Source organism: Pygocentrus nattereri, chromosome 2, assembly GCF_015220715.1.
Source record: "Pygocentrus nattereri isolate fPygNat1 chromosome 2, fPygNat1.pri, whole genome shotgun sequence".
Taxonomy (NCBI): domain Eukaryota; kingdom Metazoa; phylum Chordata; class Actinopteri; order Characiformes; family Serrasalmidae; genus Pygocentrus; species Pygocentrus nattereri.
Window position 1 is genome coordinate 47,950,457 of NC_051212.1, and position 16,042 is coordinate 47,966,498.

Sequence of the window (16,042 nt, forward strand, 5' to 3'; positions counted from 1 at the left end):
ACAGCCACAGTGGGAATTACAGAAGCCGTTTTATTGACCCAGCATGACATTTTATTGTAACTCGTCATTTAAATACACTGGATTCCATTGAACAAGTTCCTTTCCTATGAATTTATTTTAATCCATGTAGGCAATGAAGCCAATTATTTTGGTAACAGTGGGCATTTCTTTTTTTCTGGCATGTAAAAATCTGCATAAATTCAAACAAGGTCCTTAAAAGAAACACAGCTAAACATAAATGCGCATCTTAAAAATAAAATAATAACATTGCTGGGGGAAAAAAAAACATAAGCACCAAACTCGCCTTCTACCGTGATATTTTTTTCTTCTTTCTAAACTGCGTAACAAGTATTGCTGAACGAAAAAAGGATTCGGACACCCTTTAACACTGGAGAGGTGGTCTGGAAAGCACGTTTGCAGATTCTGCCCACCATCCGATTTCAAGTATTTGCCATCTTAAGTCTCCTGACGGGCTTAAAGGGACACTTCTCTTTTTTTTTTGTTAAAATGTCTGCATATATAAATGATTGAGACGCAAACAGAGTCATTCAGAGTGGTTTGGTGTGAAATGCTACGTTCTGGAGAAACTTGGAGAATCAGAATTGCTCACAGTGGTGGTGATAGGAACCAGACGTCTGAATCCGTTTAAAAGCTCTATCACAGAGTACATACGCTGCCTAAAGTCTAAAATGTTATTTTTATAGTTAAAAAAAAAGATTTCAGCTATTTTTTTTTTATTCCTTCATTTCAGAGGGGTAAGTTTTTTTCAAATGTATTACTATTTTACCATCATCATTACATAGAAAAGCTCAGAAGGCCCTGTAGGTCATTTTGAGTAGTAAATAAAGTGAGTGTATTTGTATTGTAGGCATTCTGACCCCTGGTTCCTATCACCACCACTGTAAAGATCTCAGACATTCAGATCTGATTTTTAATGTGGCCTGTATTTCACTGCAGGCTGAACAGATCACTATCCTGAAAAAGGTCACCCAACACAGATTCCTCTGCAGTCATTGGCTCATAGGCTTTTGAACGGGCTCCTTACACCTTAGACCTGAAACTTACTTCACACAAGGACGCAAACACAAACGTCAACGCATTGCAAATGCTTGGTCCTGTACACTCACTGCGCGTTCTTACGTTGCTGTGGAGGTTAAAACACTCAGTACTGAAGGGGGCGATAGAGTACAGATCAGAGACAGATCTGTTATTCCAGCAGCCTCAACAACTAAACGTGGACAATAGAGGAGAGTGAGCTGCTTTACCTCTTCTCTCAGACTGGAAATACGATAGTTAATCAGATTTTTATGCCGTCTTTGTTTGGGACTTAAGTGGTCGTCTGCTGTGGCAGTTGAGAAGCACGCTGGTGATACAAGACCGCTCAGTCAGGCTTGGGTGCCATTATAGCGCCCCCTTGCTGTGACGCTTGCACTGTGTTATGAAATGTGTCGAGACACATTTTTGAATGCGACCATGAGTGAAACCCCGTCTGTGTAGCTCAAAGCGTCTGCGTCCTTGTGTGAAGTGTTTCAGGCCTTATGAAACATTTGCACAAATTAGGATGTTTCATGTAAATCATATGTAAATGAGCTGCTGGTAGGCCGGCGCTTGATTTCACGCACCAATGCAGATTTTCATTTGCGCTAAAATCTCTGCTTGTTTCAGACGTAGCGACTTCGCGCATCACTAAAGACGGGGCATTCTGTTAAACGCAGCTTTGATCACTAAGGGCCAGTGTGTCTTTTTTGTCGCTCACACTGTCACACAAAAACAAACTTGTCTCACATATGAATAAAAAGATCGGAGACCGGATTCACGAAAGCTTCAAGAAAAAAAAACGAAGATGCTTACGACCAACACTTCCTAAGTTCATAAGAACGTTTTTAAATTCTCGAAAAACAGCAAGTTCTCAAACGTTTTCTTAAGAAAATCATTGTTTTCTTATGCAGGCTATGTTGCATTTTAACGTACCATAAGCGACGTGAGATACGTTCTGACATTGTATTAAATGTTATTTGCATTGTTTAGTTTAATCTGCTCCGAGGAGCAAAACGGGGAGAAAACATCAAATCAAGTGCTTAAAAAATTTTTGCAAACCAAGAACAGGAGATAATGGTGGACGAAACAGCCAACAGGAGAAAAATCCTCATCGGAAATATAATCGTGGGGTGACGGACAGGAGGAGCAAAGACAGCATCCGTGATCAATTTAGATGCCGACTTATCAGCTCTTGTAGCCGAGTGCGAGTCGTAAGATTAAGAAAAAATTTAAGAACATAAGGTTCATAAGAAAACAAGATAATAAGATCATTCTTAAGAAGTTATTTGAAGAACAACAATTTCTCCTAACCTTTTTCTTAAGAATGAGAAATATTTTGTGAAACCAGCCCCTGAAGCCAAGCCACAGTATCCCTACAATAAACCACTTTACATCAAACCACTCAATGACTTTGCCTCAATGACTGAATCACGTGGACATTTTGAAAATGCGGTGGAGTTCCCCTTTAATAATGAGCTGAATCAGGACAGTAAACACCCTCACGTACGCTGGGGTGGGCAAAACCTGAAGCCGCTCCTGCTTTATAAGTCACTGTTTAGCTTCGTTTCGTGCGGAGGAAGACAAACGCTTCAGGGTCCTCGCAGTTCCATCAAACTGTTCAGTCCAAAGACGGATCATTCTCACAGTGCGGGTGAGCGGAAGTCGTTTTGAAGGGGAACTCCACCTGGTTTCCAACATTCCTAAAATTTCTGCATAATTAAATGGAGAGTGGTCTGATGTGAAATGACGCGTTTTGGACAAACTAGACTCAGAAATGTTCACAGTGGTGGTGACAGGAACCAGACATCCACCTCTAAATGCTCCCTCACTGAAAGTCATTACGTGAAATGGTTATGAAGACACTGCCTGATGTCCGAGACACTGTTTTCGGATATTTTTGAGACAGGATTCATGCCAAACGTGTCTTAACAGTTGTACATAGAACACGATAAGAACAACATAACATGACAGCATTATAAACACAACACAAACTCAGAAGACACATGTAGGTTCATCTGCCATCAGATAAAATGGCTATATTATTGAACGATGCCTTCTGGTTCCTATCACTACCACTGTAAAGGAATCTTGAGTGGGTCAGTTTCTCTGCAATGCACCATTCCACATTAAACCGCTCTGAATTATGCAGAAATTAAGCAAAAAGAAAGAAAATGAGTGGAACTCCCCCCCATATGCATAAAACGTGCTTGAGAAAAGTAATAAAACCAGACCAGGTGCGCCTTAACTTGGCAAAGCGAGGAAGCCTTATCCGAGCTACGTTACACTTTTAGTAATCCTATCTTTAAATACAATATATTACATTCTATTACGGTCACAGTTTACAATGCAGTGTCTAGCAGTATTCCTTCTTCTTTGTCCTCATTCATTATAAATACATCAGTGTCTTGGTGCCCACATCTAGAGCCCAAAAGCTTCTCAAACGAGACGAAATCTGCCTCCTCAACAGCCTCCAAACTCCGTCTTTTATAAAGCAGATCCTAACCAATACATGTTTCAGTTGCGCTTATTCTGCTTACTATGCAATTCAAGAGCAAAAAGCACTGGGGACACAAAACGACTACAACGTACATGATGGTGCATGTGCGTCAATGCTGACAGAAAAAGGCGTAAAGGTTAACCTACAAAGATTTGCATTAGAGCAATATGACAAAGGACGCCCAAAAAACGCAGCCTAGTAATGCAGGACTGACCGAGCAGCAAAATGATTGTCACTTAAGTTTTAGTGTGACTGCCCAGCGCAAGGGCTGTGCGAAAGATAAAGAAAGATGAAAAGAGCGCAAGAAAGGCTTTAGTGCCAGTTTGGCTTCAGTCACAGGCAAAAACTACAGCAGGGCACTAAATGCTGAACCGAACCAACATTGACCGCACTCGGCCAACGATAAGATGACGGAAAACATGAAAAAGTGTCTTTAGTGTTTCAAAGAAGGATGTTTCGCCAGGCTTACTTTCTTTCCAAAATCTACTGTGGTAGTGTGGCAGCCTGGAGGTTACCAGGATTAGTGTCTTCGAATCTATCCAGTGTTGTCTGTTCACTCTTGTGTGGTGAGACTGTCTGGAAAAATTACGTTTAAAAACGTTATCAAGAGTCCAAAAGTCCAGAATGCTGATCCAGGATCAGCTCCCCTATGACCAAGTAGTCTAATTTGAACAGCAGAACTTGATCACACTGCACTGGCTCGCCATTATGGGTAGCGACTGTGAGGCGTGTTGATGCATAATATCTTTACGCTGGCCGGGGCATCTGTAGTCTCTGAGACCAGGTACAAACCAGCCTCAGTGCAAATGTTGAGGTTTCAGTCCAATACGGCCAACAAAAATGGCTTCACTTGTATTCCACGGCCGCTGTCTGGTCTGATGCTGTCAGTCAAAGTCATAGAAGAAAGGGAGATGTAAAACATCTGGATCCAGAGAATGATCAGAAGGTCTTGGAGAAGAGCAAAGGTGCAGATCCAGGATCAGTGTTTCCTACAGAGGTGATGGGGGAGCTGTTCCTAGACCAGCATGATGAACATCCAGGGCCAGAATACAGACACCATTGTTAGGATCTGTGTGGTCCTGCTAGAAGGGCTCTGTTCCTGGGGCTCAGCAGTCCGGCTTGCCCTTCTCCAAGGAGCTGTGGATTTTGTCTAGAGTCTTTTTGATGCGCAGGGCTGTGAGGCGAGCCGACGGGTTCTGGTACCAACACTCCTTCATCAGCTTGACCAGAGCAGACAGCGTCTATGAGACACAAGCAAATATACAGGCTCTGTGAGGTTCTAACCAGTGTAACGCTGGGTTCGTAAGTTGGTGGTAGAAGGATGGCGGCAAATCAGATATTCAATTGTTCTCAATGGAGCTGTGAGGGAAAATTCGGCTAGTACCAACATTCAGATTTCCCAACACAGCAGTTTATAAAGAATATAGTGTGTATCCTAACACACTGTTAGAAATAGAGGTTCTGTGCAGGTACATTTTTCGTTTGTCAAGGTACAAACAAGGTAAATGTGTCCAGCAAGTTACAGCAGTGGTTTTAAGGTCCAGTTGTGTACCTTAAATAAGTTTCTCCTAGGTGAAAAGAACATATTTGTACCTTTTCATCATCTAATGTTTTAAAACAGAACAGTAAAATAAAAAGGCTGGAGGCGAGACGGTGGGTGTGGAGTTGATACAACTTAGAAAATATAATTTCAATAGATTATGGTACAATTATGTTTCCTGGCTAAAGGTACTGAGATGCATCATTGAGGGTACCACACCAGTGAAAAGAGAGGAACTGCCCCAAAGACAGTTTATACCTTTATTACTGAGAGTTTAAAGTGATACATACAGGATCAGAGAACCAGCGGTTGGGGATGAATGGTCTCTGCTGCTCCACACACACCACTTTACGCATATCCTCAAAGCTGGGGTCATTAGGTACCAGGTCATAGAATGGAGGCTTGTAGTCCTCCACGATCCCTACAACAGACATTGGACGGTTAATGACTAAATGAGTTCAATCACCAAAAGCCATATATTGCCAAAGCCCTGAAAATGAACAGGGTGAGGGGGTGAGCCTTTTCAATATTTTCACCAAGTGACAAGCAGCTTTAAAAGGTATACATCCCACCCAAATGCCTGTTTGTTTTATGGAGCTGACCGTTGCTATAAGTGCGCCGGGCGATCTCCCACAGCACCAGACCAAAGGCCCAGATGTCCACCCTCTTGTAGGCATCGAAGCAGTCCGTCTGAATGGACTCATCCAGCACCTCGGGGGCCATGTAGCGCTTGGTGCCCACTTTGGGGTTGTTCCCCACATTCAGCTGATTGTCTGCCTGAGAGTGAGTGACCGCCAGGCCTGGAAAGAAGAAGAGAAGTTTGAGAAACGAATGAAAGGACTGGATAAGGGCGAAAAATGTACGGGCACTGGCCAAGAGCCTCAATAAAAAGTTAACATGTTACAATGGTAGCATGATATTTTATCAGTGTCTCCCTCGCCTTCCACATACACGTGATCATAATCCATCAATGTAAAAGTCTGGAAAATGTATCCACAGTCTCTACAGAACAGACAGATCAATACTGTACAAAGAAAAAACATCTAGACCAGGGCCCAAACCTATAAGGACGATAGCAGCCAATATTGGCTATTTACTGATAATTGGTGATTTTACAAATTTGAAGAAATACAACAGTTTAGAACTGATACCTGTGTCTGCCAGTACGGCACAGTTTAACTAAATCTATTGGAGTATATATAAACATAAAATAACATAAGCTGATTCAGAATGTTTGACTGACATTGGCTAAAATCCTCAAAATCGTCAGGCACTAATGAAATTCAGATTGTTTTTATTTAAAAATGTCAAAGCGCTGGGCAAGTGGGGCCACTAACCGAGATCAGCGATGCAGCAGCGCAGGTCCTTCTTCACCAGGATGTTCTTGCTCTTCAGGTCGCGGTGGGCGATGGCCGGTTTACCCTCAGTGCCGAAAATCTCAGTGTGCAGGTGAACGAGGCCGCTGGCCACCGACGCCGCCATCTGCAGGCCGTCAGACATGTCCACGGCCACCCGCTGTAGGTAATCGTACAGCGAACCGTTCTCGTGGTAATGCGTGATGAGCCACAGCTGAGTGCTGGAGTTCCGCGAGGTCATGTCTGAGGCCATGAACCCTGAGTGTGGGACATTTACAGGACATGTTAAAATGTTAAACGCTTTACTGTCACTGTTTTAGGAATTTTTTAAAAGGGGCATTCTGGTCAAAATGAGAAATGTAACCACTGCTGCATCGTCCTACTCACCTCCTACAGTGGTGCCACAACAGCCCTGGGGTGAAATTTTCACATTTAAAAACTAGGAAAACCCACTTTTCATGATGTATGTTGAAATGAAAAACAACACATCTTTGGGGTGGATTTTTGGGATGTTTAAAAGATTTTTTCCTGCTAGATTGTTAAAGCAAGTGAAAGCAAGACAGGTAACGCTACTGCTAAGAAGTTGAACATCAAGTGTGTGTGTGTGTGTGTTAGCCGCTACGTCAGCACATTTCTTTATCGCTATGTGGGGTATTCCTAATATTTGTAGGACATATCTGCGAGTTTGCATAATGCATGCTGTGTGTTCTTCTACGACTGCTGTGTCTCACCTCGTCCCTCCGCTGTGTGTGCATCACTCACTGGAGTCTTACTGCTCATCATAATGCACAGATCTGATTGGCTGAGTAGTGTCACATGTGATATTTACACCACATGCGATTGGTCTGTGAGTCTCCCGGGCCACTAAAGTGTTACCATAAAGGCTAGAAAAGTTACGCCGAGGAAAATAGGACCACCCCGTCAAAATTAAATAATTCTCCATAGTTTATCAGTTATAGGTCCAGGTCTGCATAGGACAGCATCTGGGTCCGGTCTCCATTAGTGACCTCTGATATATGCCATGAAAATATTTCTGGCCTAAAACTGCATTTTTTAAACTTTAGACTTTTAAAATAATACTTTCAAATCTAGTCCAGCCTTAGCACTTTTAGTTTTAGCACACAACCTGAGTTGGCAGCAATTCTCCACTTAATACATTTTTTATTCTGTGCTTGGCCTGATCTATGAACTGTGCCCTGGAAACTTGATTTATTTCACCCACAATTTATGAGACACTGTGAAAGAGTAGAAAAAAGAAAAAAGGAAAATGTGCCTCACCTAATATGTTTTCATGCCGCAGTAGAACAGTGTTGTAGATCTCGGTTTCCCGAAACCAGGACTTCTCGTCTCTGGAGGAGAAGATTTTCACAGCCACATTCTCTCCCTGCCACTGTCCCCTCCACACCTCCCCGTATCGCCCTTTCCCTGGGAAAAGAAGAGAAAACAACACTGTTCATATAAAAATCAGAGAGAAAGCCTCTGACTCTAAAAGAAGCAGCTGATATTAGTGGTTGTGTATTCGGATCTAGATTTGAGATGAGAGCAACAGGAGTCTGCCCCACTTACCGACACACTCCACCAGGCTGATCTGACGGGCCACCGTCCTCTGCACCAAGAACGGCAGTCCAGACCCACTGCCAGACGTGCAGGAGTGATCAAGCAGATCCTACAAATCAAAAATGACAATACTATCGTTACAAGTCAAGAAAACAAATGAAAGGCACGGCAAGTAACACGTTTATGCCTTCATGCCAAAAGGTTGTATAAATTATAAATAGAACAGAATTAAATATTATACAATAATTATTTAACATGTCTTGAAAATGAGTGTATTCACAATAACCTTTTAGTTATGGTTTCACTATTAACGATATATTAAAGTCTGACTTATTAATGTAAAACAAACACTTTTAAAAAAAATACAGAGAGAGGTCAAAAAATACAATCTACCGCTACTGTAACTGCAGTTCATCAACCAATACATAAAACAGAGAAAAGTATGAACAAAATTCAGGCGTGAAAATGGCTGTATGACCCTTTTTACCTGTGCAATGTTTATGTACTTTCGTCCATTGTTGTAGATTGTCTAGGGCTGCCGAGAAGTGCATTTTACAGGATTTAAATACTTGGCATTTCCAAACGAGTACCCTGAACGCTCATTCTCAAAATCACCCTTAAATCCAAGTTTGAACCTTTTTTTAGTCGTTTATCTGATGAAACAGATATGTTTATATATTTAAAAGTTTTTAAAATACATGGATCCTCTTGGTGTGGTAGTTGTAGAGCAGCTCCTACGCTGTACTATGAACATCAGCTCACTTAAAATGATCACACAAGTGATTTATTAGACATATATCCTGAGGAAAACAGCACAGTTTGTTGCAATCTGAACGCGAGGCATTCAACCTAATCAGCTATAACTTACAAGAAAAAAGAAAAGATGCTTGGTGTCTAATTCAAGCAAATCGGCAGTTTCCAAAAACCTACCTTCTGGAGATATTTAAAATTCCCTGTAGCTAATGTAGCCTATTGTTTTTTATATATATATATATATATATATATATATATATATATATATATATATATATATATATATATATATAAAAAAGTATTTTTGAATAGTTTAAGTATCCAGTGTAAAAATGAAATAGAACACAGCTGGCCCACAGATTTGTTGAACACTTTAATACGGCCCTTTTAGTGGTTGAGTTTCACACCGCTGGTTTAAGGTAGGCAGAGCTTCCATTACTTTTAGCTATATTATCCTTGTGGCTGTAGTAAAAACTTTAGACACCAAACATGGAAGGCTAATCTCGTACCGCCAAGGTGCTGTCTCCCACGTTGGGAGCGATGAGGCCGTCGATGGCGCCCTGCTCCGGATCAAACTCGTGCAGTCTCTCCAAGCGGCCTGGGTGGAGCCTGCGGCAGACCAACACTGCCAGAGTGGCCAGCAGGGCCAACACTACAAAGGGTCCCAACACAAAAAGCACCAGGGTCTCCACACGGTAGCGCACAGGCTCACCCTCTGGACCTGATCACAGAAGCAAATGTAGTCAACTGGAGATTTTCTCAAGAGTACAATGTTCAATCTCTGGGATTTTCAAAAATGTATTGCTATCTACGCCAATACCGGCACTTAAACGTGGTACTGGTATCGGCAAAGGGTACCTTAACACCGTGGTGGTGTAGGTTGACAAGCAGTAGCAAAAATGTTCATGGCAAAACTGTGGTTTTCGTTGGGGTCAGAAGCACAACTGACATTACAAAATACTCTTCTGCACATTGCATGCAATTACAAATGTTCACCAGAGAGGTCGCCAAATCCCCGACACTAACTACTATATGAATTATTTGCTGCATCTGCATGGACTGGATTCCTATTAGAGCAAATTAAGGACATGCTTAGCTTGAGAAGACCATATTCTCGCACTCAAGTGATTCTTACTCTTGGGCAGCAGCTGCAGCAGTGACTCCACTGTGGCATTGAGGTTGCACATTGGCTGAGAGCAGCACTCCACTACATGACTGGCCGAGGGGGCAGCCGAGCAGGTCATCCGCCTGCTCTCTGGGCCAACCAAACACCCGCGCCGGAACGAGGGTACATCATTGCTAACGGTCACGGAGGCATAGCACTGGTCTCCCTTACACTGCTGAGACATGCAGTCGCTGCCCACGCACACACAGTCAATGGACCCATCTGGACACACAAACAAACACAGAAGAAACAAAGCAATTAATATAGGAAGAGGAACCGAATTGGATGACGCAAATACTTATAGATAAGTGTCTTCCTGCCAGATAATTGAGGCTGTTTTCTTCCTCGTTCCTGCTTCCATTTCCCTGGTTTACAGATTAGAAAGCAAAGCTGAGAAAGCCTCTAAGATACGCCTCAAGTTTTTGTTTTAATACTCTGTGTGAGGTTCTTGTGAGGCATCTGTGGGCAAATGGTAAAATACTCTACAGAAGGCACCAATTCATAGCTATGTTATGCAGTGCATGCAGTAAATACTTACCTTCAGCTAAAGTCTGCAACGCCTGGAGCAGCAGGAGGAAAAAGACTCGGGTGCAGCAATGACCCATTTGGTTCACTGCACTAGAAACGAGAGACGAAGAGTTAGAAATGCACATGCTTAGCCTAGATCCACAACCTGCGAGGGGACTGTCTGCTGAACTCAAGTGCACTGTGAGACATCCACGAACAAACGTAACTGTTAACGTCCATCTGAAATCAAAATGAACTCATATTAAACATGACTAAGCAATATCAAAACTAAGTATTATCTAAACTGCTGATTATCCGATTGTTAACACCTTTAAAGGTCAGCGGCGAGTAACGTTTGTTTATTTATATTTGTTTTTATTAACACTTAGAGGGCCGCAGTAAATAATGTGTGTTTATTTGAGCTCGAGCAGTATCTGTCGTCAGCACAGAGCTACTGCGTTGACAGCTAACTGCAATTTTTAGATGAAAATTGGTTTTAAAAAGTCAGACAGTAAATCATAATTTTTGATATGCAAATTAGCTTTTCAGAAATGTTACACATCATGGGAAACCTGAGATATTAACCACCAGAGGGCAGTGAAGAGCCTGCATGTGACGTTTTGGTCAGAGTTTCTAATTTATTTGGCCTAAGAAGGAAACATAGAAAGACTGCAGCCAGTCACTTGGATTAGCGCAATCCGATATCCTCTAAACTCGTGTCCATTTTAGCATCATTTAGCTAGAACCAAGCGTTTTCTGTGCTGTCTGGCATGTTTGACTGCTAAGTAAGCTGTAGTTAGCTTTGCCAAACACTACAGTCCCAAACGCCGCAGAACAGGTTCTATTCTGGCTTTCTGTCACTCCAACCAGTCACAGGACTTTTGCTCTCTCAGACGTTTTACAACACTCACAACACTGGAATACTTCGAGACTGTTTAAAGGTATTAAAAATGGATTTGCTTTTCATCATGCATTTGCTTTATTAGGTCAGGTAAGGATGCACTGGTGTGAAAATGATAAGTTGGGGTAGATAATTGGATTAGATAATCGATTTAAGTCCATATTTCATTTCAATTAGTGATGAGCACCCAGTAGATAATGATTCACATGCCATTAGTAATAAACATCAATCAGATGGTAGTGCAGACTGAGGATCTGAACCAAGTTTCAGGCTGTTTGGACAGAGCCAGCACAGGCTGGTACCCAGGCACAGTCTCCATGGCGACCAGGAAGCAAAGGGCCTGCTGTCGAATAACATCAAAGCGGACCGTAGTGGAGCAGTGCGTCACAAAAAGACAGAAATGGCTGATTGGGGGGGCACCATTAAGCTTTTATGTGGATAGATTTTATCATTCACTCAGATCACAGCGCAATTATTGTCCCAGTCACTCGCCAAATTGATTCCTTACACATTAGAGCCAAGTGGACTGTAATTCCTGGTGGTTTCTCAGTACGTCGGAACAAAAGCCTGAATATTTTTGGCTGGTGAGGAAGACGGACCTGCAACGTGGTCATGCTTATGAAACTGTAAAACCATCTGGGAACAATTTAAAGCACTTAAATTCTTAACACCTGGACCCACTTTTGATGCTTATTCAGTGACCGATGCTCGTGCTGAGAAGCAAATTCGGATGGCGGGGAAACAACACCTGTGCATGCAAAGATAACAAGATAATAAGCAGATCATCTTACTGGTACAAATCCTGATGTGACTCTCAACGCCTTTATATATCTGCATAACCGCCAGTCCTCGCCAGTACAGTCATCGTCTGAAACAGAAAGGTAGAGAAACGTTACTGGAGCTTCTTTCCCATGAATGTTCATCCAAATGGTCACTGCAGATGATGGTCGGGTCCCTTTGGGTGATAAAACAGCAGTCATGATTGAACTGAACCATTATTCTGCATAGTTTAATGATTAAGATGTACACAAAGGCATTCTAAGATTAGATTAGAAGTGACCCATATTAGTCCCATACCAGGGAAATTTCACCTCCGCATTTAACCCATCCATGAAGTGAAACACCACATAAACACTAGTGAGCACACACACACACACTAGGGGGCAGTGAGCACACTTGCCTGGAGCAGTGGGCAGCCCAATCCGCAGCGCCCAGGGAGCAGTTGGGGGTTAGGTGTCTTGCTCAGGGAAACCTCAGTCATGTGCTGTCAGCTCTGGGGATCGAACCATCGACCTTCCGGTCACGAGGCTGATTCCCTAACCTCCAGCCCATGACTGCCCCCGTACATACAATGTACTGTGTGCAGTACATTGTAATGGATTGAACATACAATGGTGAATGCGACCCCTGGTTCCCATCACCACCATGGAAAACTATAAATGTCTGCAAGTTTGTTTTTTATTTTCTACACAGATCCATCACATATCAAAGCAATGTGAACGATTCTGTTTAGAAATCAAAATTTTGAAAAATGGGTGGAATTCCCCTTTAAAAGTACTTGAGTCACACAGCTTTAACTTTGTTACTTAAGCCAAATCTTAATGGCCACAAATGATCCTGAGCTGATTTTACAAACGTTATCTTACTTAATCTAACCAGCAGACAAGTAATAGGCCGTAGGGTCATAAGGGTCACTCTACCTAATGAAGAACTACTAACTATAAATCTATCTAGAAAACAAACAAATAAACAAACAAACAAAAAGGAATAAAAGGACTCCTGCAACATGGTTACCGATACAGTGAACAGTTAGACGCTAAACAGTAGGCACTTTAAAAAAGACGGTCCTTCAAAGGTTCTTTCATGAAGGCAATGGTTCCATTTCTATATAGAACCATTTCATGCTTAAGTGTTTTTATGCAGGACGCAATGGTTCTTCAGATTGATGGAGCATGTGTTGTAGATGGTTCTATATAGAACCTTTTTGAAAACAGTTCTTTATAACACCAAAAAGGGTTAAAGCTTGTAAAAGTAGAGGAACCCTTTTTGGTGCGATACAGAGGTTCTATATAGAGCCATATATTCTCCATCAATCTGAAAAACCATCAATGCACGGTATCACTTAAGCATGAAATGATTCCACATAGAACTCAAGGTACTAAGCATTTTCTTTAATAAAGAACCACTAAAGAACCACCCTTTTTAAGAGTGCACATGAAATGGTTCTATATATAACAGATGGTACTAAATATAACCACTGTCCTTACTAAAGAACACTTGAAGAACCATTTTTACCCTCAATCATGAAATGGTTCTATATAGTGCTTGTGGTACAAAACAGAAACACTGCCTTTACTAAAGAACCGTTGAAGAACCAGAAGACCATGCAAAAAATAAAAATGCAGGAAATGGTTCTTATATAGAACTGAAGGTACTAAATAAATCCACTGTCTTTACTTTAGAACCCTTCAAGAACCATCATTTTTTAAGAGCATACATTTAAGCATGAAACAGTTCTATATAGAACTAAAAGGTGCTAAACAGAACCATTATCTTGACTAAAGAACCCTTGAAGAACCATCTTTTTTAATAGTGTATATTTAAGCATAAAATGGTTCTATACAGAACTCAAGATACTAAACAGATTAATTGTTTTTCATAGAGAACCCGTGAAGAACCATCTTTTTTAAGCATGTACACTTAAGTTAAGCACGAAATGGTTCTATGTAGAACTCGTGGTTCTGAACAGAACCTCTGCATTTACTAAAAACCCTAAGAGGATCTTTTTTAAGTGTAACAGTCTTTAATTTATGAATTCGTGGCTAAAAGTCACCAAAACCTCTCGGAAAGCCAAGTTATCTAGCTAGAGAAGTTAACGTTAGCTGGCGCCGCTAATCGGTCGCTGATAATGAGCGGCCCCGTTAATAAAGCTCGTTAATATCTGGGTCTCACCTCCAACACTGCCGGCTAACCCACCTCGAAGTCCAGCCCAGACACTAAACAGCCGGTAAACATCTCACCACAGCTCGGTAGCCAACTCTACTAGCCAGCTCTACTAAACCAGCCGTCGCCCTACACAGACTTAGCTAGCGTTAGCTAGCCTAGCCTACAGCTAACTGCACCCCAGTCCTGACTAGCTGCTGCCCACATTACTGCAAAAACAACAAACCCTCGAGTTTATTCTTACCTCAGCTAGTGGAACAGACACATTCTGCCCCACATTTTGTGAGGTCTGAGCCTTTTTGCGGAAAGGTTGGAGCTGCTTTGGCAGTTAGCAGATGGAGCGCCACCCACGGACACTGGACGGAGATGAGGGACAAAGACGTCACCGTAAACAACTTTAACGGAGGAGAGCATTGTGGGTATTGTAGTTTGCCAAAGTATAAGCTGCGTGAAGGAGAAACGCAAGTTTTTTTTTTGTTTGTTTTTTTTTTTTTGTTTGTTTCACCAAAGTTGAACTTCAGCAAACTGTCAAAAGTTCTAGCTAATTCAACAGCTGAAATGAAAGAGTCTGCGTTCCAGTGTAAAGCGGGTGGTATTAGGTTCGTTTATATGACGTACTGGTTCCTCCAGTTTATATTTGAGGTAAAGAAAACAAGGGGGAATCAAAATGGTTGTTGTAGCTCAATAACTAGCTAGCATTTATTGTGATCTTACAGTTTTTGCCTGTTTTACCTGTTAGCTAATTAGCTAATCGGCTACAACAAAAGCAAAACTGATAGAATGCATAAGATGCTAATGAGCATCGATCATGTGATCTTTCAGTTTTACCAGTTTTTTTAAAGAATGTTCGCTAACTAGCTAACAAGCTACAACAAAAGCTCTGATAGACCACCTTAGCTAATGAGCCAGCATCCATCATGTGATCTGTCAGTTTTGGCCTGCTTTATGGATGTTAGCAAACCAACTTATGAGCTACAACAAAAGTAAAACTGATAGAACGCATAAGATGCTAATGGACTAGCATCTATGATGTGATGTATCAGTTTGGGCCTGATGTTTTATGGATGTTAGCTAACTAGCTAATGAGCTACAGTGAAAGCGCTGATAGACCACCTGAGCTAATGAGCTAGTATCTATCGTGATCTGTCAGTTTTTGCCTGTTTTATAGATTTTAACTATTGAGACACAATGAAAGCTCTAACATAAGCTAGTGAGCCAGCATCTATCATGTGATCTATTCATTTCACCGCTTTATTAGTTTTTGAACACAACAATTGCGTTGATAGCCTGTTCAGTTGGTTCCTCCGCCGTAATGGAAATAGCGTTAATGCCACAGCTCAACGTATCTTGATATCTGACATAGAAGATGTGTTGCTACCTGGTGGGACACTCATTTTTCAGGTAAAATCAACACCACTTCAAAGTGCAATAGGGTAAAATCTCCATTAGGATTAAATGAGCTGGTTCTTAATTGGCCAGAAACATGAGGAAATGTGGTGTGTTAGGATTGTATAAGCAAAAGACAACAGCTCATTCAAACCTGTTACTTTTTTTGTCAATAGGCTTTCAATAGGCTTTATTTCTACTTTCTTGAATAATTTTCACACAACACTGTCTACACAGCTTTATGAATTCACACACACACACACACACACACACACACACACACACACACACACACACACACACACACACACACAGATGATTTAAGAAAGTAAAATGTCCTTGTAGTGATAAGACTCAAGGAGCCTGTGGCCCGACAGTTTTTGTTCTAAAATAGCCCGTT

General features: G+C 41.6%; 1 protein-coding gene across 2 annotated transcripts; it reads right to left on the bottom strand.

Moving 5' to 3' along the window:
• Positions 1–16: 16 nt before the first annotated feature.
• Positions 17–14,638, bottom strand: acvr1l (activin A receptor, type 1 like). Of its 2 annotated transcripts, none has more exons than XM_017700281.2 (11): positions 14,501–14,638; positions 12,105–12,181; positions 10,444–10,523; positions 9,876–10,127; positions 9,250–9,461; positions 7,997–8,096; positions 7,709–7,855; positions 6,413–6,688; positions 5,678–5,875; positions 5,366–5,496; positions 17–4,776 (listed from the first exon to the last, which is right to left on the bottom strand). In XM_017700281.2, the coding sequence occupies exons 3-11, from the start codon at positions 10,508–10,510 to the stop codon at positions 4,642–4,644; spliced, it is 1,518 nt and encodes a 505-aa protein (XP_017555770.1). In that variant the 5' UTR covers positions 10,511–10,523; positions 12,105–12,181; positions 14,501–14,638; the 3' UTR covers positions 17–4,641. The 2 variants fall into 2 exon arrangements, with proteins under 2 accessions (XP_017555770.1, XP_037401074.1); XM_037545177.1 differs by lacking the exon at positions 14,501–14,638 and adding an exon at positions 14,266–14,446.
• Positions 14,639–16,042: the final 1,404 nt, after the last annotated feature.

What these genes read in the sequence shown, in the direction of transcription:
- acvr1l (XM_017700281.2), bottom strand. Translation starts at nt 10,510, where the DNA reads ATGGGTCATTGCTGCACCCGAGTCTTTTTCCTCCTGCTGCTCCAGGCG. An exon ending in CAGCCTGGTGGAGTGTGTCG is followed by an intron (nt 7,856 to 7,996) that starts GTAAGTGGGGCA and finishes TTCTTTTCCCAG; the next exon opens with GGAAAGGGCGATACGGGGAG. An exon ending in CCGGCGCACTTATAGCAACG is followed by an intron (nt 5,497 to 5,677) that starts GTCAGCTCCATA and finishes TGTCTGTTGTAG; the next exon opens with GGATCGTGGAGGACTACAAG.